Source organism: Lingula anatina, chromosome 2 (assembly GCF_051362555.1).
Source record: "Lingula anatina isolate TDL-2025a chromosome 2, LinAna3.0, whole genome shotgun sequence".
NCBI lineage: Eukaryota > Metazoa > Brachiopoda > Lingulata > Lingulida > Lingulidae > Lingula > Lingula anatina.
The window spans coordinates 34,960,578-34,980,697 of record NC_141768.1 but is presented as its reverse complement, the minus strand read 5'-3'; the positions used below and the strand labels follow the sequence as shown (position 1 = coordinate 34,980,697).

The following is a 20,120-nucleotide window of genomic DNA, read 5'->3' as shown; positions in this document are numbered from 1 at the left end:
CTAACTTTTTAGGCAACAAAAGGCCAAAAAATTTGCTTCTCTTTTAATTTATTTCTCTTTTTTTTTTTAAAAAAAAGATTTCAGTATAATGATAGACTATGTATGAAAGTGACTTAAACAATAGAATATAAGTGAAAAAAATTGAAGTTCCATTAACAATTTAACTGTGATGTGAAGTACTCTACAGAAACTTGGTACCATCTAAAGAATTCTTGCTTTGATTTTTCTAGAAACACGACCATAGACCTGAGTCACATCGAGACCCCAGCCAACATGAATGTGTGGCCACAGTTCCACAATGGAGTTGCAGCAGGACTTAAGATTGCCAACTCCTCTCAGGTAGTATCCTCCCCAGGGAGGCAAGAGCGTCAACACTCATTCTGTATCTTGGCCAAAAATGACCAGGTGGCCATTGTAAAATTTCACCAAAATTGTATTGTAAGCCATGCTGGTTCTTATGTACTGCTTAACATTACATATATTAAGTAAAGTTTGGTTCTTATGTACTGCTTAACATTATATATATTAAGTAAAGTTTGGTTCTTATGTACTGCTTAACATTATATATATTAAGTAAAGTTTGGTTCTTATGTACTGCTTAACATTATATATATATAATGTTAAGCAGTACATAAGAACCAAACTTTACTTAACTTTTAGAATGGTTACTGTCTTGATCAGTTTAAATGTGTTTACTTAGTATTATCAAATTAAGAAATCTCTATACCACAATTTTACAGATACAGATTTGAATTTATCCTTTTTTGCCAGGTGCATCAATATGATAAGAAAATTTGTGATATATCAGCTAATGGCAAATGGAAGTGCAGTGACATTTTTAACCGCCCACAATATTAACATAGGATATGATCTTCATCATTATAGCTAAGGTTACTCCTTTTTTAGGTTGATTCTACATGGATCATCTATAACAAACCAAAAAGTAATGAGTTGACCAATGAACATGCAGGCTTCTTAATGGCCCTGGGTTTGAATGGTCATCTCTCCAATCTGGCAACCATGAATGTCCATGACTATTTATGCAGGGTATGTTGTTTAGTCACCAGTTCCGTAAACACTTTGTTTCAGCTATGTTAAATCAAGTCAAATTGTGCAGGTTCAGTGCTAGTAATCCCAGCCAAAAAATGTGAATTTTGGATTGCTAATGTATAAATTTTTGGGAAAATATTTGAGTGAAATGTCAACTTTTTTTTTTTTTCATTTCCGTAGGGACATGATATGACAGGTGTTGGATTGTTGCTGGGAATTGCTGCGGCAAAGTAAGTAGAAGTGTACTCTAGTTTGAATGTATATATGGTGTTAGCACATTTTTATTATATTTTTGGGTTTTTTTAGCCATTAATTTTAATCTGATCATGTATTGCTGCTCTTCATCTTGTTTGTAAAAAGTCTAAATTGTTTGATATCATATAGTCATATCAAACCTTGTCCCCATGCAGTTTATTATATACTTTTAAGAATTATATTTATGTTAAACCATGGCAAACAGTAATAATGTAACTTTTTTAAAGCAAATTTATAACAGCGGTATGACTGATCGTGCTACCTTTTTTTTTACTTCACTCTTCTCCTTATGTTTCAGGAGAGGCACAATGGACCATGCGACTGTTCGTCTTCTCAGTATCCACATAGCCGCCATGTTGCCACCTACCTCCACAGAGCTGGATGTTCCCCACGTGGTGCAAGTGTCCGCCATCTTGGGCATGGGTCTGGTCTATCAGGGTACGGCACACAGGCACGTGGCTGAGGTGCTGCTGGCTGAGATAGGTAATAGACTGGAAGACGATACTCGTACTCTCTGTTAAATAATTTTTTTTTTAATTTGGCATGTTAGTAAAACTCAACAACTGGTTTACAGATAAACCATTATAGGGTGGCTGTTGTACTGCTGGCTGAGATAGGTAATAGACTGGGAGACGATGCTCATACTCTCTGTTAATTTTTAATTGTTTTAATTGGGCATTTTGGTAAAATTTAACGACTGGTTTACAGCAAAACCATTATATAGAAATATTTAAGGTTCCAATTTTTATTAGCATCAGTGTGCTAAATTACCATCTTTAAGACTTAGTTTTGAGTATTTGTAGTTATCTTGAACAAATTGAAATCATCTTAATTACAGGCCGTCCTCCAGGGCCCGAAATGGACAATGCTACTGACCGTGAGTCTTACTCCCTAGCAGCTGGACTTGCTTTAGGGATGGTCATGTTAGGGGTAAGAAAAAAAATGGTGACATAAATCCGTTTTCTTGAGGCAAAAAAAGAACATTTTATAATACATGTACTCATTGTCAGTGATGTTATGCCAGAGCAGATTCCAACATAAGTTTTTGAAAGACATTTACCATTTTTTTTAGCTGTATGGATACCCTTTCCTCCTAGCCTGAATGACTATTTCAATTTCCTTTATTTTCATCAGAGAGGCAGTGAGACCTTGGGATTGTCTGACCTAAACATGGCCGACCAGCTCTATCACTTCATGGTTGGAGGACATAAAAGGCCCATGGTATGACAGTTCTTTACATCTACTCTTTTATGTGCTGCTTGAAATAGTGCATTTTGAAAGGAAAAACGTTTTGAAAAAATTAATGAATTGTTTTAAAAAAGATTCAGTTTGCTGTTTTTCTTTATATTTATCAAAAATATATACAATTTTCAGCATTGTCATCTCTTTTTCAGACTGGCCTAAATAAAGAACGATACAAATCTCCAAGTTACCAAATTAAAGTAAGTGACATAAACATTCTGAAATTCAATTACATACTACTGCTGCTGCTGCTGCTCCACAGTAACCTTGACCTTTCTTGACCTGCCTTGACCTTGATTTGTCCCAATTAACCCAGATATAATACTAATGGGGTATCTTTCAGGAAGGGGATGCAGTCAATGTCAATGTGACCTCCCCAGGTGCTACCCTGGCCCTAGGGATGATGTTCTTCAAGAGCAATAACAGGTAAGTTGGTTATTTAACCATTTTGGTGTTTTTTTTTTTAAACAACGTTTATTCAAAAGAATGAAGTGGAGGCAAGGCGCTGGAAGCATTATATGCTCTCCACAAAATTAAATTAAATAAGTAAATAAATAAATAAAACAAATGGATAGGTATATACATATATACAACAGAGTAAATGTAAAACTTCATATATATCAGGAGCACAAGTTAAGTACAGAAAGAAAGAAGAGGAAAAGAGATAATACCTATTAAGTGATAACAAAGATAACAAACCATTTTGGTGTGCTTTTTCTTTTAAAGATGGCTATTAACAGCAAGTTTTTATTTTGATATGCTGATGATTTAATAAAAAAAAAGATGAGTTAATCCAGCTTCTTGTAATTGTTATGATACCTACACACACTGGACAATAGAAGTGTCACCCCTACTGAACCAATATTTTGGGGGAGATAAATGACTGTGGAATGATATGCTCCTGGTATCATTTTATTAACATCAAATTTCACAAAAAGAAAAAAAAAAGACCAGGCATTATAACTACTCAAGATCTAACTACTTTGATTATTGATTACTTGATTATTATTTGATTACTCTGATTAAGGGGGTGAGACTTCCATTGTCCATTGTGTGTACTTTGAACACTGTTTTATTCTCACATTCAGTGTAAATTTAGTTATATCATCAGCAAATACAAAAACTTGTTTTTAGTTTTGGCATTATTAGAGACCCTGCAGTTATCAACCCAAATATAATTGGTCTGTGATTGGCAGACCTTGACCAGGTTCTATAAACCCACTTTTTTTGTTGCTATATAGCATATTTCTGGGTCACAAACAATACCTGGAAGCTTTGTTGGAGCAAGGATCTAAATATGCTTGAAGTATGTCTCTGTGGGTATTAATCCCAATTGTGTGTAAAACCCAGCTGGTGGTACTTCTGGAATGATTAAAAGTCTCTCAGATCTTGTAGTTGTGTTTTGATGGTACTTGATGTACAGTTAAAGGTAAAAAAAAAAAAATGACTGTAATTATCTCTTATTTCCTATTCTCATTTGCCAGCGCTGTTGCCCAGTGGTTGATGGCACCTGACACACAGTTTCTATTGGATTTTGTTAGGCCAGATTTCCTCATGCTTAGAGTAAGTAAGAGATGCATGCTGTGCCTGAATTATACATGCTTAAATGACACAAGTTGTTGTGTTCACGGTTGTTTTGAATAGAGAGTTCACATGATCATAGTACCTTAGATGAAGCATTTTGGGCCCAGCAACATCAAGAAAACAAAAATTGACAGCTACAATCTTGATTTTGCTTGATAATGCAAAATGTGAAATCTTGATGCTAAAAAACCTGCATGGATTACAATATTCAGAATTTTGATTCATTATTTTTCTTGATTTTAAGAATGCTTTGGTAGTGACGTAAATGTTTAGTTACTGCAGCATCCCATAAAAAATATCCTTCATCAACTCTTTGAAGAACATAAAATCCAAACTGCTGAACACAAACACCTGGTGAATCTTTCTAATTGCGCCAAATCCTTTAAAGCCAGGTTCTTTAGCACCACTGCCTCGTCAGTCAGGTCTGTAAATGATGATATTCATAACAAAACAGAAATATATGTTATATTTTATTTCAGTGACTTTTTTTCATTTTTTATAGGTTATCAGTCAGGGACTTGTTTTGTGGGATTCAGTATTGCCTTCCAAATTATGGATTGAACAAAATATTCCACAGGTATAGCAACAATGTTCCAAAAATACATTGTGGTTATAATGTTAAAAAAAAATCCATTATGGATAAGTATTTCCAACCAAGACATCCATTTCTTGGTTGACCACAGCATTTAGTGAATGTCTTTTTTTTCTTTGTGTGTCTGTGTGAGAGAGAAAATGTAAGCCTGTTTCTGCTGATGAGCTAAAATTAAACATGCCAGAAAAACCAATGTGTTATCAGTGTTGGTGAAACTGGACCTCTATTGGGTGAAAGGTGTGGTATAAAGATGCCTGTTCCACTCAACTTGATATGTTTTCAATTTGCTGTTGTCACGTAATTTGGTTTTGTCTGTGGTATTGGTTTTCTAATCTTAAGAATGAAAATGAAATAAGATTGACAATATGTAATGTAAGTTTACATGGTGAATCTAATGTTTTTACAGGTAATAAAAATGTATGCGTTCAACCGGGATAAATACCAAAATGATCCAACCTGTGATACTGACTTTGAAACTATGAGGTATTTACTACAAATGATAGATAAATTTTTCATATTATCCATTACTATTTTGTCATATTCTAACATTTAGTCATTTAAAAAACAAGCTATGATTGTTTATCCAGATGGGAATCAAATTGGAAAATTTTATTTGTCCATTGGTTTAAACTTAGATAAAGATGGAATGCTGTAATATTAAATCTCATGCTCGAGCTGAAGTTAAAAATGAATGTCTCTGCCACTGATGTTTAAAACAAGAGACTCTTTGATCCTCGACAAGGAGGAGGACTGGTTCAAATGAGGAGTGAAAGGGCCATTCGTGAGAGGATTGAATGCCCACCCTTGACAAGCATGGCAGTCTGAGACTGGGTTCCCATAAACCTATTGTACTAGCAGGATCGATCTAACTCCGAGAGGATTCTCACTAAATTGCATTCAGTTTAAGCAGCTTAAATGTCTGTCATGCCCACTGAAGCTGCTAGGGGGGTAATTGACTTTTCTGCACCCTTAAACTAAATGCAATTTAGTGAGAAACCCCTGGGAGATAGATCGATCCTGCTAATACGATCGGGTATGGAAATGGTCCCTGAAATACCAACCACTCTGATTGTGGGACTGGATACTGGGGGGACATCCCGCGTAGTTTTTAACCACATGACACCGGTGACAGCGGAATTTCAGTTCACCTAGAGAAGGCCTTGAGATATGGATGAAACAAAGCTCCAGTACGAGATTTAATTACAATTCCAACTTTATCCCATTTGGGAACGTAGAAATTATATTTTGTTTTCTTGTTTTATCAGAATAAAAAGACTATGTTTTAGTTTTTAGATCTATTATCTACTTTACCTATTTTTGTAAATACCAGTTGAATGAAATATTTGAAAAAAAAAGGATTTTTGTGATAATCCAGTTAATTTCATGGTTTCTTTGCAGTCAAGCCTACTGCAACATCGTAGCTGGAGGATGCATGGCAATAGCACTGAAGTTTGCTGGATCAGCTAATCAAGAAGCATTTGAATGTTTGGTAAGGTTATGTTTTCCAAACTTTACTCAACAGACTGTTTCAAAGCTGTGAACAAATTCAGTGTTTTCTGTTAACTAGTTATATGTTTGTTTTCTTAATTTACATGCTAGTCACCGTTTTTACATGAAATTTATCTATTCTTTCAAATATGATTTTAATATACTTTGAAATATGATATAGGAATATTAACAAATATTTTTTTCTGAAATCTAGCTGGACTATGCAAAGGTGTTCATCCAGTATTTGAACACTGCCTCCTCCATTGAACAAGCTGGGAAGAGCAGCCTAGAAAGCTGCCTCATAGTGGTGGTACTGTCTTTGGCCATGGTAAGTTTAACAGTCTGTGTTGATAATCTAGTCAGTTTTCTCTCTGCAGCCTGCTTCACATACTGAGGCAATAAAACAAAGGTCAACTGTGCATGCTGTTTTATGTCGGTCTTTATTAGAACAAAAGCCTAAGAAATGATTTAAATATTTTTTTAGAAATATAATAATGATAATAATAGAATAAGCAGTGAGATAATGACCATTGTGACTTTTTTTTAGCAGAATCCAGTACAAATTCCAAATGAATTGAAAACAACAGTAAATGTCTAATACTGTCGTGTACATTTATTGGTAAGGTGATGGCTGGGACTGGTCATTTGGAGGTGTTAAGAATCTGCCGCCTGTTGAGGACCAGAGTGGGGCCAAGCTACAACTATGTCCTCTATGGCTCACACATGGCAGTCAGCATGGCCGTGGGGCTGCTGTTTCTAGGTGGAGGAAGGTGAGATAAGAAAACTTTTTGCTTGTGCTTTCATATATTTTTATTATAGAAGGGTGGGGAGATATATCATTTGCCAATTCAAGTGCCATTCAGATATTTTGTATTGAGGTATCCAAAAATTGAGAATAGATAAGACGGAAAGTGATGCTTTACAGTTATTAGATTAATGGGGACAGCGCGCTGTGCCGAAGGTTCGCTGTGCCGAGGGTTCACTGTGCCGACAAAACCGGAAAATTGGTCTAAAATCGGCTAAGTTTTTCCGGAGCCCCAAAATCAAAGGTTCGCTATGCCGATGGTTCGCTGTGCCGAAAGGGTCGCTGCGCCGAGGGTTCGCTGCGCCGAAAAAGTCGGCTACCCATCACCCATTGTACTTGTTATGTAACGGGGCGAGCAGTGGCCTTTTTTGAAAATAAACGAGTTTTAAAAGTTCTCTTCTTCCATCCGTACCATTTGAATTTGTTAAAACTGCGCATTGAAGGTTTATCCTTATGGACATAAACATCTTAAATCGCTTTAAATAACCAGTTCTGTAAGTTAATTTATTAATTATTTTTGGCACTATGGGCGTCACCCACATTTAGGAAATTACTGACAAGAAAACATTCTCTAATTATTTTTGGCGAACTTGTTGTAGTTATTGGGCGTGTGTAAAATTAACATCTTTTTAAAAACAATCGGCATAGCGAACCCTCGGTATAGCGAACCTTCGGCTCAGCGAACCCTCGGCATAACGAACCTTCGGCATAGCGAACCCTCGGCACAGCGAACCTTCGGCATAGCGAACCTTCGGCATAGCGAAGCGCACCCAGATTAATGAGAAGCTCAGTTATGTGTTTGCTTTTCCACTTGGTGATGACAGTTGTTTTCTGTTAGCGTGGATCAAAGTTTATCAATTATTTGTACATTTTACATTGTAGATACACTCTGAGCACCAAGCCAGAAGCTGTGGCTGCTATGCTGTGTGCTTTCTTCCCAAAGTTTCCCAATCACAGCAATGATAACAGGTGAGTCAAGGGAAACTGTTCATGGGATATGCAACTGTCCCACTAAAAATTAGATTTTATCAATTGAACTAGACAAAGCTATTGAAGGTTTTATTATTTTTTATTTATTTATATTATTTTATTTTTTTGCCTGAACTTAACATCTGCTTAACAGTTTATAACTTTGTTTTGTTTATTGTATGTCTGGGAAAACCCGAAATTACAGTTTTTAAAAGGTTTGAAATAATGAATTGAAATTAGTTTTTAAAGAACAATGATCTAAATAATTGCAGAAAATTATTTGATGAGCTCAGCAGTGTTGGTCATACTCATTTCATTGGCTCTTCACTTGACAGAGAGTGGCTTTTTAATGGGTTGGATTCTTAATATGAATTCCAGGTATCACCTTCAAGCTTTTAGGCATTTGTATGTGCTGGCTGCAGACTCGAGAATTCTTATACCTCGAGATGTTGACACAGGCTGCCCTAGCTATGTTCCTCTACAAATTACTGTCAAGGTTGGTATCAATTACAAATTCATTTCATATAAGCTTCTTCAGAATTGCCCTCAATCTTCTCCCTGTATAATGTTTTTGATTACTAGATCAAATCATTGTAATATTTAATGTTCATAAGAGAATTAATGTGAGCCTAGTAACTTGTATTGTGTATAATATCTGAGGTGAGTGTTTGTTTGTCAGTTCATTTTTTTTCTCTCTCTCTCAAGAAATGCATTTTTAAAAAAATCTTTGTATGTTTGATCTATTTTCAGCCATCTTCATCCTGTCCCCCCAAAGAGTATCAGGTCATGGCTCCTTGTTTATTACCGGAATTAAACCAATTGCAGCAGGTAAGCCTGTGCATTTAGCCTTCTGACCTCATTATCTTTAATTGGAAGAGCAGTGTGTGTACAGGAAATTAATAGATAAGGAAAACCCCATCGCAGCACTTGAGTAGTAAGCTGTTCATGCCTGATATCCGGAGATCTTGTTTCAAGTATCAACCTTGAACTTTGTCAGCAGTAACACAGCATGACATGCAGTTAGCATGACTTTTCCAACGTTATAGTAATATGCTGGGACTTGGCTTTTTCTTTATTCCTACACATTCTCACTAATTTGGATTTATTGGCAATACTACTTTTTAAATCTTTTAATTAAGTTTCATAAGATTAAGGATTTTATTATTATTATGGTTACCAAATCTTATTTATGAACTCTTATTTTGATTACATGAAAGTATTTGTGCTTGTCCTCTACATTCATGATGCTTAATCAATCTGTAACACACACACACACACACACACACACACACACACACACACACACACACACCAATTGAATTGGTTATATTATTTAGAAGAGCTTTTAAGCCCACCCGTGTGTTGTTTTAATTGTAAAACCATCACTGAAAAGAATTCAGCATTGATGTTAAGAGAACAATACACAGCCACAATGGAAATTAGAATTCTTTAAAATACATTTTTATTTGCTCATAAAAATGATCATATAACCAAATAAAATTCCATTAGATCTGGCCAAAAAACATACATAAAATGTGCTTTAGTCTATAGATGTGAACTAAGTTGAAAGTTCATTATTACTGGATTTTTGTGCCTTACAAAGTCAGTATGATACAATGTGGGAAAAAAAGACTAACAATGGTAAGACAGAGTGGCCCCATTATTTTACTTATACATGTACATGACAATGATCCATAGTATGTGATAAAAATAATTTAATGGCCATTGCTTGCCTATGAAAACACAATATGCTTTTCTCAGCAAAAAGATGATTACAATAACACTTCTTTCCTATATATCTTATTTACAGTGACCTAGAACTGTGAACTTTTCTGTATCATCTATCGTCTTGGATGAGGGAATAAAAGTCATTACAAAACGGAACAAAAACAAAGAATTGACTGTGACAAGTCTCATTTGTCACTGCTTGGCATAGGCACATTAAAACCCAGTTGAATGTACTAATGCAGTAATAAAATGTAACTAATTGCACATTAAATAATTTTTGGACTTAAAACAATGGTACTCTTATATCAAAGCAGAAAAAAATCTGCATTTAGTTTACATTAGTAAGCAATTTCAATAATAAAGATATTGCACTTAGTGTGAGGTACCTTACTGGAGACCAAAGATGAGGGGTTTTTTTTTTTTTTTTTTTTTCAATATAATCACACCGCCCAATTTATAGAATTAGGATCACCACTGTCATATCCAAAGATGTGAGCATACAGATTCTTTATTCGAAACCTTAAAAACTTGTTTCCGACCAAAATAATGATAACATCAAAAACTGGACCCATTCTCATTAAGAGAATAGCCAAGATGGATAGCACTCTTGGGTCACTTTCAGAGTTGGCCGCTGCTAGCCACATGAATCCGGGACATATAGCGGTCAGGCAGTGTTCGGTGAGGATCAGGAAAATCGTCTTTGTCAGTCTGAGTTGATACTTTACAATGTAATCGTTCATAGGTGTAGGGGTGCTGACCTCCAAGTTATCCTGAACAGGTGCCACTGTAGATCTCATCTTCTTAATTTTGTAGAACAGCATCAAATATGAGCACAGCATGATAAGAGTAGACGGAGCATACAAAACAGGCAAGAGGAAGTTGAGCAGACTGCTCGTTGCTATTTTACAATTCAGGTCCATAGGTGTGTATTCAGGTGCTTCATCCAACACTGCAAACTTGATAACAAGAAATAACAACAAGGGTAAAAGCCACGATAGTGCAATCATACCCCTTGTATACTTGGATGACTTGACCTTCCCAAAACAGCTCGGGTGCATGGTACCAATGTACCGTTGTAATGCCGTGGCACACAAGAGCAAGTTTGCCGTTGTTGTAAGGATTGCTGCCGCATATGCTGAATAGTCGCATAGTCCCCTCCCAAGCTCGTGGTCCTCAACAAGCAAGGATGCCATGTGCACTGGCATGACGAAGAAACAGAGTAAACTGTGTGTTGCTGATATACTTGCAATCAGATAGTAGGATGATTTAGGATGATCAGGCAGTCTTACGATTGTCACCATTGTGGAAAAATTTCCTATGCCTCCAATAACAATGCACAGGATAAGCACAATGAACACAATCACTGAAACAGAGAGAGGAATTGGCCCAAACTCTGAACCGTCTGTACTGTTCTTGTAAAATGCTGAGGAATTTTCCATTTTGTTATACTATACTGGTGAATGTTGTTACAAAAGTGGAGCTTGCACTGGTCTCGCATGCAAGCTAATTAGTTTCTGGCACCAAACCAGGCCTTTGTCTGATGATACATGGACATGTATGGCTTTGGTTTTCTTTTCTACCATGGTTGACGTAGGTTATTGCTCTTCAGGAGCTTTACTGAAATGAATGCTGAAACTGTGAGGAATTAGGATTCATTAGCAGTTGTGATGTTTATGGACAACTGTGTGGAGTCTGTCGCTGACTCCTTTGACCACAATGCATTCTACAACAAGAAGGAAGTGAACTTTTTTTTAATTTGACAAGAGTCCAATAATTGTTATGATTACACAATGACAATAAAGCTTGCTTATTTGAACCTGCTATCAAATTAGAAGACTTGTATATGCAATGTTGACCTTACATACTTATTTAAATGATAAATCTGATATTGCACATTTTGTTGTTTGAAGTGGCCTTTATGCAAAGGCTGCCCACTGTAATTCATTCAGATATGTCATAAATATCATTTGATCACTGTCAGGTTAATAATGCTTGAAGATGTTGTAGAAAACATTGACATATGAAGACACTGATGTTTGCCAATGCATATAATTAAAATAAACAGAAATGACAAAGAGCGCATTCAGAACTGATGATCGCCAGACTAACTGTTCTGCTGACTAAATATGCACGACCCCACTTAAAAAGCAAGCTGCTAATTCCCTGATGGTCTCCCCGCCTCCACATGTACCATGAAATGGATAAAATCTCAGCTCTGAGGTTTAATTGCTAGGCCCCTGCAATGACGGTGCGTGTGGAGGCAGGGAAACCATCAGGGAATTAGCAGCAGCACTTTTTAAGTGGGGTCAGCCATGTATAGTTGGCGGATCAAGTTAGTCCATGGATCATTTGTTTTGAATGTGCTCTAAAAAGAAAAAGGAATTAATGGTGATGGTGGAGCAAATGTCTGCCATTCCTATATAATCCACTCTCTTGCATAGACTCAAATGGTGGTTTCACTTTTAACAGCATCAATTCATTTTGAATTGCAATCTGTTGCTTAAGAAAATATTTTACAAAATTGGTAGTGAGCTGGAGGATTGCAAGAGCAAATAGGTGAAGTGATACTGCACTGAGAAGATATGTACAGTGTGTATAGCATAATGATGCATGCAAACTTTTCAGAGCACAAGTTAGGAAGTAGCACTCTTTATTTATTTATTTAATTATTCACAGAAGATGTAAAGATTTTTTAAAAACTACTGTAACTCTGCATATGCTTAAAAAAAAAATGAACCAAGCAAACTAAGTATTTATTTTTAAATATTTTTAGGTTGTTGTTACTGGAGAGCGGTATTGGCCAGTCTCTTTTTGCGCAGACCAAAATTGGAATAAACTACAGTGAGTGTGGTCAACCTGGGTATTCAAAATGTTTACGTTTATTCATCTGATAATACCTTTTTTATACACGAAACCAAATTTCATATCATGTGCATAGACATGTATATGGAAAACTTCTTAGATTTGTGGTAAATCTGTAAATATTTCACAACAGCATATAGTTAACTAAAGGTTTAGGTTACTTGTGCAATAACTTTGTTCTGATATTATTGATTTGTTTTACATTTTAGACACATATTAAGTACCAGCGGTACTCTGTATGTCAAGCAGAGGGCAGGCCACCTGACATATATGGAAGACCCAAAGGTACAGACAAAGACAACAAATTAGGCACAAAGTCACGATATATGTGAGCAGTGTGTTAATTGAATATTCCTTGAAGGAGCATTGCATTTTATGTATTGATTTAAATAATAAGTAGTGCATGAATATAACTATCCTAGCCAACTACACATCTAAATAAGGCAGTATCGTAATGTATGACAATGGGTCTTGTATATTTCAGGGTTACCACAGCTTGTTAGCTAAATCATTTGTGAGTGATAAGGGTGGCCATCAGCGAGTGCAGGTAAATATTTTTTGAAACATTGCAGTTTTGTTAGTGACTGAGGAGGTTTTTTTTTTTTTTTTTTTTTTTTTTTTTTTTTTTTTTTTTTTTTTTTTTTTTTTGAGGGTTCATTGTTTGAAATTCATTGGTGTTTACTGTCATTGAGCAAGAAAGTGATGCTAATAATGCAGAGGTTTTTTAAAATTAAGTTTAGAAATAATGAGTCATATCATTATGGAACTTTCAGGCTGTTGAAAAAAATAATAAATGTCCCCCTCTCCCCCCAAACCTTTTTTTTTCTCCATCTGATGGTGGTTTTGGATTCCATGCCTCAGACTTCATGCATCTAAAAGCTGGTGTTAAATCATTTTGCCTGAGTAAGTGGACTAAAGGTTTATTTTCACAGGCATCCCAGCCTTCATGTGTCAAAAAGGAAAATTTTTTTTATCAAAAAAAACTGTAGTTATCTTCTTGTGTTTTTATCCCTTTGTTGTACCTCGCTGGTGGTACATATGCAGGAGTGGGCATTTTCTCTCACCCATTACTGTACACAATTTTTCCAATTTAACTGAAAATTAATTAATTTAATCTGTTTAAATAATTAAAATGGGTATTTTATATAAAATGTTACTGAGCTTAAGCTTGAATTTTTCCACTGAAATACTGTTTTTCTTACAGCCTGAAGTTATCAAGTCGTTTACTTCAGATGCAAGGATTCTCTCATTTACAGAATCATTTTGCAAAGAGCATAGTGATCAGGTAAATAAAGATCTTCACAAAATTTTATTTGCAAAGACCTTAGTTATGATGATTTTCAAACTTATTCACCAATTCTGTCATTTTAAAAAGTTTAATCTCACAGTCACCTTTTACATGAGAGATATTTGAAGTTGAAACCACAGTGTCTTGTGCGAACATACTAGCTCTATTTGCCATTGTCAAATGTACTGTAACTGGATCTGATTAGAAAGTGTATTTTTGTACCTGAGTCCACAATATTGTGTGACATATAAAAAAAGATATATTAGTGGATCTAATTCAACAATGATGTGGAGAATATTATTATACATATGATTATAGATTCTGTGATAAAACCAGATTTGACTAGATAGATGTGCTAAACTTTGAGACAAGAAACTGAAAATACACTAAAGGTCTGGAATGCTGTGTACTATTATACACACTGTTGGTTAATTGTTTCACTAACTGCACTCTTCTCAAGACACATGTGGGTGTGGATTTAGCTTTAAAAATAATTAGTTGATTGATTCTGGCAAACTTATCTTTTTTCCTTCATTTAATTTGGTTCTGTATCTTTTGAAATTTTGCATCTCAAGTTGTGCAATTGCATTTTCTATACATAGCATTTGACAATGTTGATTGTGTGATTTTTGATAGGTGGTGGAAACTAGCATCAGTTTCTAGTATATGATGGCTTGGTCTGAATTTTGCTGAAGTTGTAATTTATTAGTTTTAAATAGACAATGTTTCTTCCATATTGGGTGTGGGATCTTAAAGGGATAACAACTGTTCATAAGTTAATCAACTTATCCATATTTCACAATAAGTGCATTGTAAACGGCTTATAGAAATATAATAAATTCCATTTTACCACCAAAAACAGTTTGTGCATGCCATCACATGAAGTGACCTCTAAAGATATCTACACTCTGTAATAATCTCTTAAGAGAATATTACAGAAAACCAAACTTTTTAGAAAAAAAAACAGGGACTAACTTTGAATGTCAAAATAGATTCATTAACCATTGGTTAGCACGGGTTAATTGTCCTTTACCCCAGGAAAATTAATTTTTTGGCCAAAATGAACAGTTGTTATCTCTTTAAGGAATATATTTGAAACAAATGATAAAATCTACTTTGTAATTAGTCTAGCAACAATCCAATGTTATGATCTTGACCTAAAATCTTTCACAAGGAATTGATCCTAAGAAGTGGGTCTTATTGTTTGGGAATTGTCATCAGTGTCCCTTATACTTGTAATAGTTTAAAATAGAGACCCCTTACTTGATGCTTGATGGATTTTCCACTCACTGCCATATGATGCCTCTTCTCCAATTTTCCTTCTGTTCAAGTATGGCAAAGCTCTTGGCAGGTCCAGCTTTCCATGGTTTCTAGAAATTGGTCAAATTATTCAATTGATATATTTACATGCTTCCGTTAATTAATTTAACCTTATAGCTCCCATCAAGTTTTTTTGTCATACAATGCCTGACTTCCCAAAAGCTAGTTTCAGTAGTATTCTCATTGATGTGATATACCTGGATATAATTGTGATCAGATTGTCATAATCTTTGGTATTGATTGCTCATAGGCAGGTGAACTAGTTGGCTTACACTGTTACAGGAAAACTGCAGCATATCAGTGGGGAGCGAGCTTTGAAATAAGAAGAAAAATAACTAAGTATTTCCAAGTCATGTCTCATGTTGACCAGGTTACCCAGGGTTCGTGGTTGTATTGATATGCTTTAAAAAAATTTCCAAAAAATCTAGAAAACACAAATGATGGCAAAGTTTTGATTAGAAATGTCCACATTTAAATTCTGTCACTGACTGATCAGAAGGAAGTGTGACCTTGAGTGGGCACTGCATTCACCTGACTTGAACCACCCAGATTTTTATCTGTGGGGGTATTTCAAGGATAACGTGTACCAGAGCAAACTTCAAACAATTAGTGAACTGAAGGGCAGCAATCAGAGCAAAAATTTTGGGAAATTCCGAAGGAGGAATGTGTTAGAGAAATTGACAATTTTTTGCCACATTTGCAAGTCTGCCGCCAATGTAGTGGAGGCTATTAGGAGCATATTTTTAAAAAGAACAATTTTTATTCAAAGTGACCAAAATAACAGAAACTGGGGAATGATCATGCACAATCTGAAGTTTATGTCCAGCAAATTTGTAGGATTTTTAAAAAGTTTTACGGGCTCTTTTTTTATTTTTTCATCCTGTAATATTGTTGGAAGGTTTGTTACAACTGTTAATGTAACAAAGCAACAACTGCAATAAATGTTGTCACATTGTCAACTTCACTGGTAATGTTATGATACACAGATAATGTAACGTCATTTTTGTTATGGTTAATGTGACAACATTTCCTAACTCTAATATGACAAGAATTTTAGTGGTCACTTTGCGGTGAAAGCAGGCTCATTGAGTATTTTCTCTTATTTGAAAGAATATACCCTGTCTGGCAAATATTTTATGGCTTAAATATTTTAATTTTAATTCTAATTGACTTACTAATCTCAATGAATTTTATAATTCTATTAATGTATAAGTTTTAGTTTCATTTTCCACATAAACCATTACATTTCACAAACAGGATAAAAAAATAAGATGAGCCTTCTGTTGATTGCTTGTGTAAAAATCTTGAACTTCCGTGAGCTTTCAATTGATTGCACTCGATTCATGAGGTGATCAATAAAATGGTTGCCTTATAACATTAAGAAATGTCTCAACATTATTGGTCCAAGGATTGTCACATAAATCACAAAGTTATGTCGTGACGTTAGTGGTAAAGTAAGGTGTTAATAATGTTGGGCATTGATAATGTGAAAACTGAAACATTAACAACTGTGAATAATGCGCAATTATTAGTCCAGTGTTATGACATCAGTGGTAACAGGTGTGGATACATAGCAAGCAAGAGTTCATCTTTGTACATACCATTGGACGGATTCAAATTACTACAACCAGTTCCTTACAGAACTCTGATAATAACCGCATGTCAAAAAATAATCTAAATTATACACTCCATCAGCCAAAAAACAAATAAAATTCAAACTGCAGTCTCCAAATTTCTGGCTGTTAAATTGTTCTTGTACTTATCCATTTAATACTTTTCTGTCCAGTTTTTAAGAAACCTGGGTTAGTTAACAAAAAATGAAAAACTTGGTGGAAAAAAAAATGAAGAGATTGCATGGAATCCAGAATCCAGAACAAGTCATGTTTTGATATGAGCAGTTGTATTAACAGTTAGGAATAAAACACTAAGCTTGATAACATAAGTACTAATGTCCCAAAATAGAGTCATCGAGAATTATAGCAGACCTGTGTAATGTCATGAACAGGGAACAGCACCAGTCTGCACCAACAAGTATTCTCTTTCTCTTCAGATGTTTTTATCTCTATTTTGTGTTATCTCATATCTTCAGGAGGCATATTTATTTGATTCAAATGAATTTGATTCTCTTGAAGATCAGACAAACCCTTTGGGTAAACTCAGAGTAGGGGTACTTTATATATATATATATATATATATATATATATATATATATAAACTTATATTTATGCTTGTTCTGTTGCTGCTGATAGAGTTTGTGAACTTTTTGCACAATGCATTTAAAACATGCCCCTGAACTTTAGGTTCTTGGAGAAAAAGGGCTTTTCAACTGTTAGGAGATTGTGTGCCACAAGCATCTTACCATCACTAAAGCATTTGTAATAGGCGTCTTTCATTCATTCAATCATTCTTTTTTCCCTCATTTTCGTGATCCATAAAAACAAGACAATGGAAGTGCTTTATTAGTGTTAAGCACAATCTGTATTGATTGTTGTAAGCCATTAATGCATATGTACTTATCATTAAAGTGATGCGTAATGTAAGAGATAAATCTACAAATTTAGTAAAAAGTCAATATTTTAAGTACTGAGAGAACTTCTGGAAAACATACATTTTTCAAATAACCCAAAGTTCTCATCTCTGGAAAATATGTACTGCTGTAATTTTTTTCTTTTGAAAACATTCCATGAATTTGGGGTCACATTAGAATAATGTTTATACCTGCCTGATGTTGACTTTCTTTTCTTTTCACAGGAATATCCTCAGACGTCAATGCTTTCTTCACTACTCCATGAATGTGTGACTCAGGAGAAACCAGAGATGCTGAGCATGTACATAGAGTTGCACCAGGTAAGTGCCATCAGTACATTGAAGTGCTTTTATAACACATGACACAAGTATTTGACACCTTGGCATGTTGTCATGAAAGCTCTTGTGCACGCAGATTTACACCAGAAGTCTAATTAGTCTCTTGTGTAAGTTAATTGATATTCTGGAAGCAGGTGTTGCTTTTCTAATAAAAAAAATGAAATAGATAGATAGGCATTGCATATATATATATATGTGTGTGGATTAAACAGAATTGAAAGAAAGATAATAACTGACATCAAGTTGAATGGTGAAGCAGATTTAAGAAGTCTCAAAATTTTCAGTTTTAATTAATAAACTCACATCCAGATAAAAAATTGGAATTTAAAATGGATTTTTTTTTTTGTCATATCTAACTCTACCTGACAATAAGGTTTATGAATGCACAGTAATAAGTGTTAAAGTAAGCATAGTATGTTGTTGGTTCAATATAATGTAACTTCTAAATAAAAAAAAAATGCTCCTATGCCAGAAATGTGTCTCTATGTACCCAAATCTGATAACTAGAATTACAGTGCAGAAGTAGGTAAGCTTGAAGCAAAAAAAGGGAAGCAAGGCTAACCTTGTTGCTTCAGGACATTTGAAGGGAAAGTTTGACTGTATGCTTTGGGCTTCAAGTCGCCAAGTAATTGAAATCAAGTTTGGAGAAAACCCCTTATCCCAGTGGCAGAAAAACTCTTTATCCATGCCTATACCTGCCCTCGAAAGGAATGCCCAGAATAAATGTTACAATGAATGGTTTCATTTGGAAGGGCTTTTGGTTATGTTGCTGTGAATATGCACCTAACATATTCGCAAGACAAAGATAACACATCATTTGTAAGTAAGCCTTCAACTGTGCATGTAAAGAATCCTATGAATGAATCGTTTTATGCATATTTTGGTTTTTCCAGTCTGAATAGTATGGGTATACCACAGCAGGGAAGTTTAAATATCATCAGCATCGTTCAGAAGTTCTGTCAATGGTTTAAAATTACCAGTGTCTATCAGTGTCTAGAAGTTCATCAATAAAATGAATACTGATTTCTAATTTTGCATAGTTCATAATAAAAGTTAAGACTGGATGTGCTTTAGATCAGTTTTAAAACTTATGCCCAGTAGTGTAAATCCCCTGTTTATCTTATCAAGTCTTCTGTCTATGCATAGGATTTTTTTCCTAAACTTTAATGGATCCAACCGTGTGTGTGTGTGTTTCTAAAATCTGGACCAAAATTGAAATCTCTTAAAACACTGAGCTGAAATTTCCAGGACAGCTAGTTGCTTTCCAGAAAACTAATGAAGCGTTTTTGCCATTTATCAAGAATTAATTTGTCTTCTATCTGTTTGTCAGAAAAGAAGATAACAGCTAGTTTATGAAAAATATAATAGGTAATGGTCCCTCAGCATGATTCACAAGAAATATCTGATATCTAACCAAATCAGAGCCTGGGGATTAACCGTTCTGGGAAGCCTAAATTCTTAGAATGGTAAATCTTCCAAAATCTTTGTTGTCTGGCTTCAAGTGAGCAAAAGGGTAGAAATACGTTTTACAAAGGCTTTCTAATTATAGAAACGGACTATAGTAATAAGTAAATGCAATCAGAGAAGAGTTTTTGTCACACCTCAAGTCCAGTTACATTGAACTGTCCAAAAATACAAACAAACATTCAACATTTGATGCTACTACACTTTTTAATTATACATGTTGATTTAAAATATAATTTTATTAATGATTGTATTTTTGAAGGTAATGTTTTGTTGATATTTCAGATTATTGGTAGTCTTTCACAGGGGTTGGATTCCATGAAATGCTGGCAGGTGAAGCTGGCTCTGGCTCTTTACAGAAGATTTGGGTCTGAGAGGAGGTTGCTGGCAACAGAATTCTTACTGGCTGCCGAGAGTAAAATAAATGTGATATTTGAGGAATGGTTGAAAGGTACTTACATTCAATTTTTTTAGCTCCTGCCTCTCCATTGTAAATGCTATCTGAAATGGCTTCTGTGTCCTTGACACCTTGTTAACATGATGGTTTTGGTTAAACTCTTGACTTTTCATGAGGTGTTCATCATCTGTCCAGACCAATAAAATTACCT

At 34.9% G+C, this 20,120-nt stretch overlaps 2 protein-coding genes across 5 annotated transcripts in view; one reads left to right on the top strand and one right to left on the bottom strand.

Annotated features, from left to right (window-relative positions):
- Positions 1-20,120, top strand: part of LOC106163017 (anaphase-promoting complex subunit 1) — a 33,686-nt gene that overhangs the window by 11,007 nt on the left and 2,559 nt on the right. For both annotated transcript variants that reach the window (XM_013540483.2, XM_087005137.1), the window contains exons 28-50: positions 231-339; positions 907-1,047; positions 1,231-1,280; positions 1,604-1,788; positions 2,144-2,235; positions 2,440-2,526; positions 2,700-2,747; positions 2,891-2,973; positions 4,032-4,110; positions 4,634-4,708; positions 5,130-5,206; positions 6,122-6,212; positions 6,426-6,539; positions 6,836-6,981; positions 7,899-7,985; positions 8,364-8,481; positions 8,736-8,813; positions 12,487-12,554; positions 12,785-12,860; positions 13,060-13,122; positions 13,780-13,860; positions 17,935-18,030; positions 19,798-19,963. In XM_013540483.2, the coding sequence (XP_013395937.2) occupies positions 231-339; positions 907-1,047; positions 1,231-1,280; positions 1,604-1,788; positions 2,144-2,235; positions 2,440-2,526; positions 2,700-2,747; positions 2,891-2,973; positions 4,032-4,110; positions 4,634-4,708; positions 5,130-5,206; positions 6,122-6,212; positions 6,426-6,539; positions 6,836-6,981; positions 7,899-7,985; positions 8,364-8,481; positions 8,736-8,813; positions 12,487-12,554; positions 12,785-12,860; positions 13,060-13,122; positions 13,780-13,860; positions 17,935-18,030; positions 19,798-19,963 (2,210 nt within the window). The remainder of the gene's footprint in view (positions 1-230; positions 340-906; positions 1,048-1,230; positions 1,281-1,603; positions 1,789-2,143; positions 2,236-2,439; positions 2,527-2,699; positions 2,748-2,890; positions 2,974-4,031; positions 4,111-4,633; positions 4,709-5,129; positions 5,207-6,121; positions 6,213-6,425; positions 6,540-6,835; positions 6,982-7,898; positions 7,986-8,363; positions 8,482-8,735; positions 8,814-12,486; positions 12,555-12,784; positions 12,861-13,059; positions 13,123-13,779; positions 13,861-17,934; positions 18,031-19,797; positions 19,964-20,120) is intronic.
- Positions 9,430-18,031, bottom strand: LOC106163015 (melatonin receptor type 1A-like). 3 transcript variants are annotated; one of them, XM_013540480.2, is made up of 3 exons: positions 17,902-18,031; positions 15,127-15,233; positions 10,120-11,348 (listed from the first exon to the last, which is right to left on the bottom strand). In XM_013540480.2, exon 3 carries the CDS (start codon positions 11,150-11,152, stop codon positions 10,154-10,156), a length of 999 nt encoding a protein of 332 aa, XP_013395934.2. In that variant the 5' UTR covers positions 11,153-11,348; positions 15,127-15,233; positions 17,902-18,031; the 3' UTR covers positions 10,120-10,153. The 3 variants fall into 3 exon arrangements, with proteins under 3 accessions (XP_086861266.1, XP_013395934.2, XP_013395935.2); XM_013540481.2 differs by having other exon boundaries at positions 10,120-11,330; XM_087005140.1 differs by lacking the exon at positions 17,902-18,031 and having other exon boundaries at positions 9,430-11,330; positions 15,127-15,475.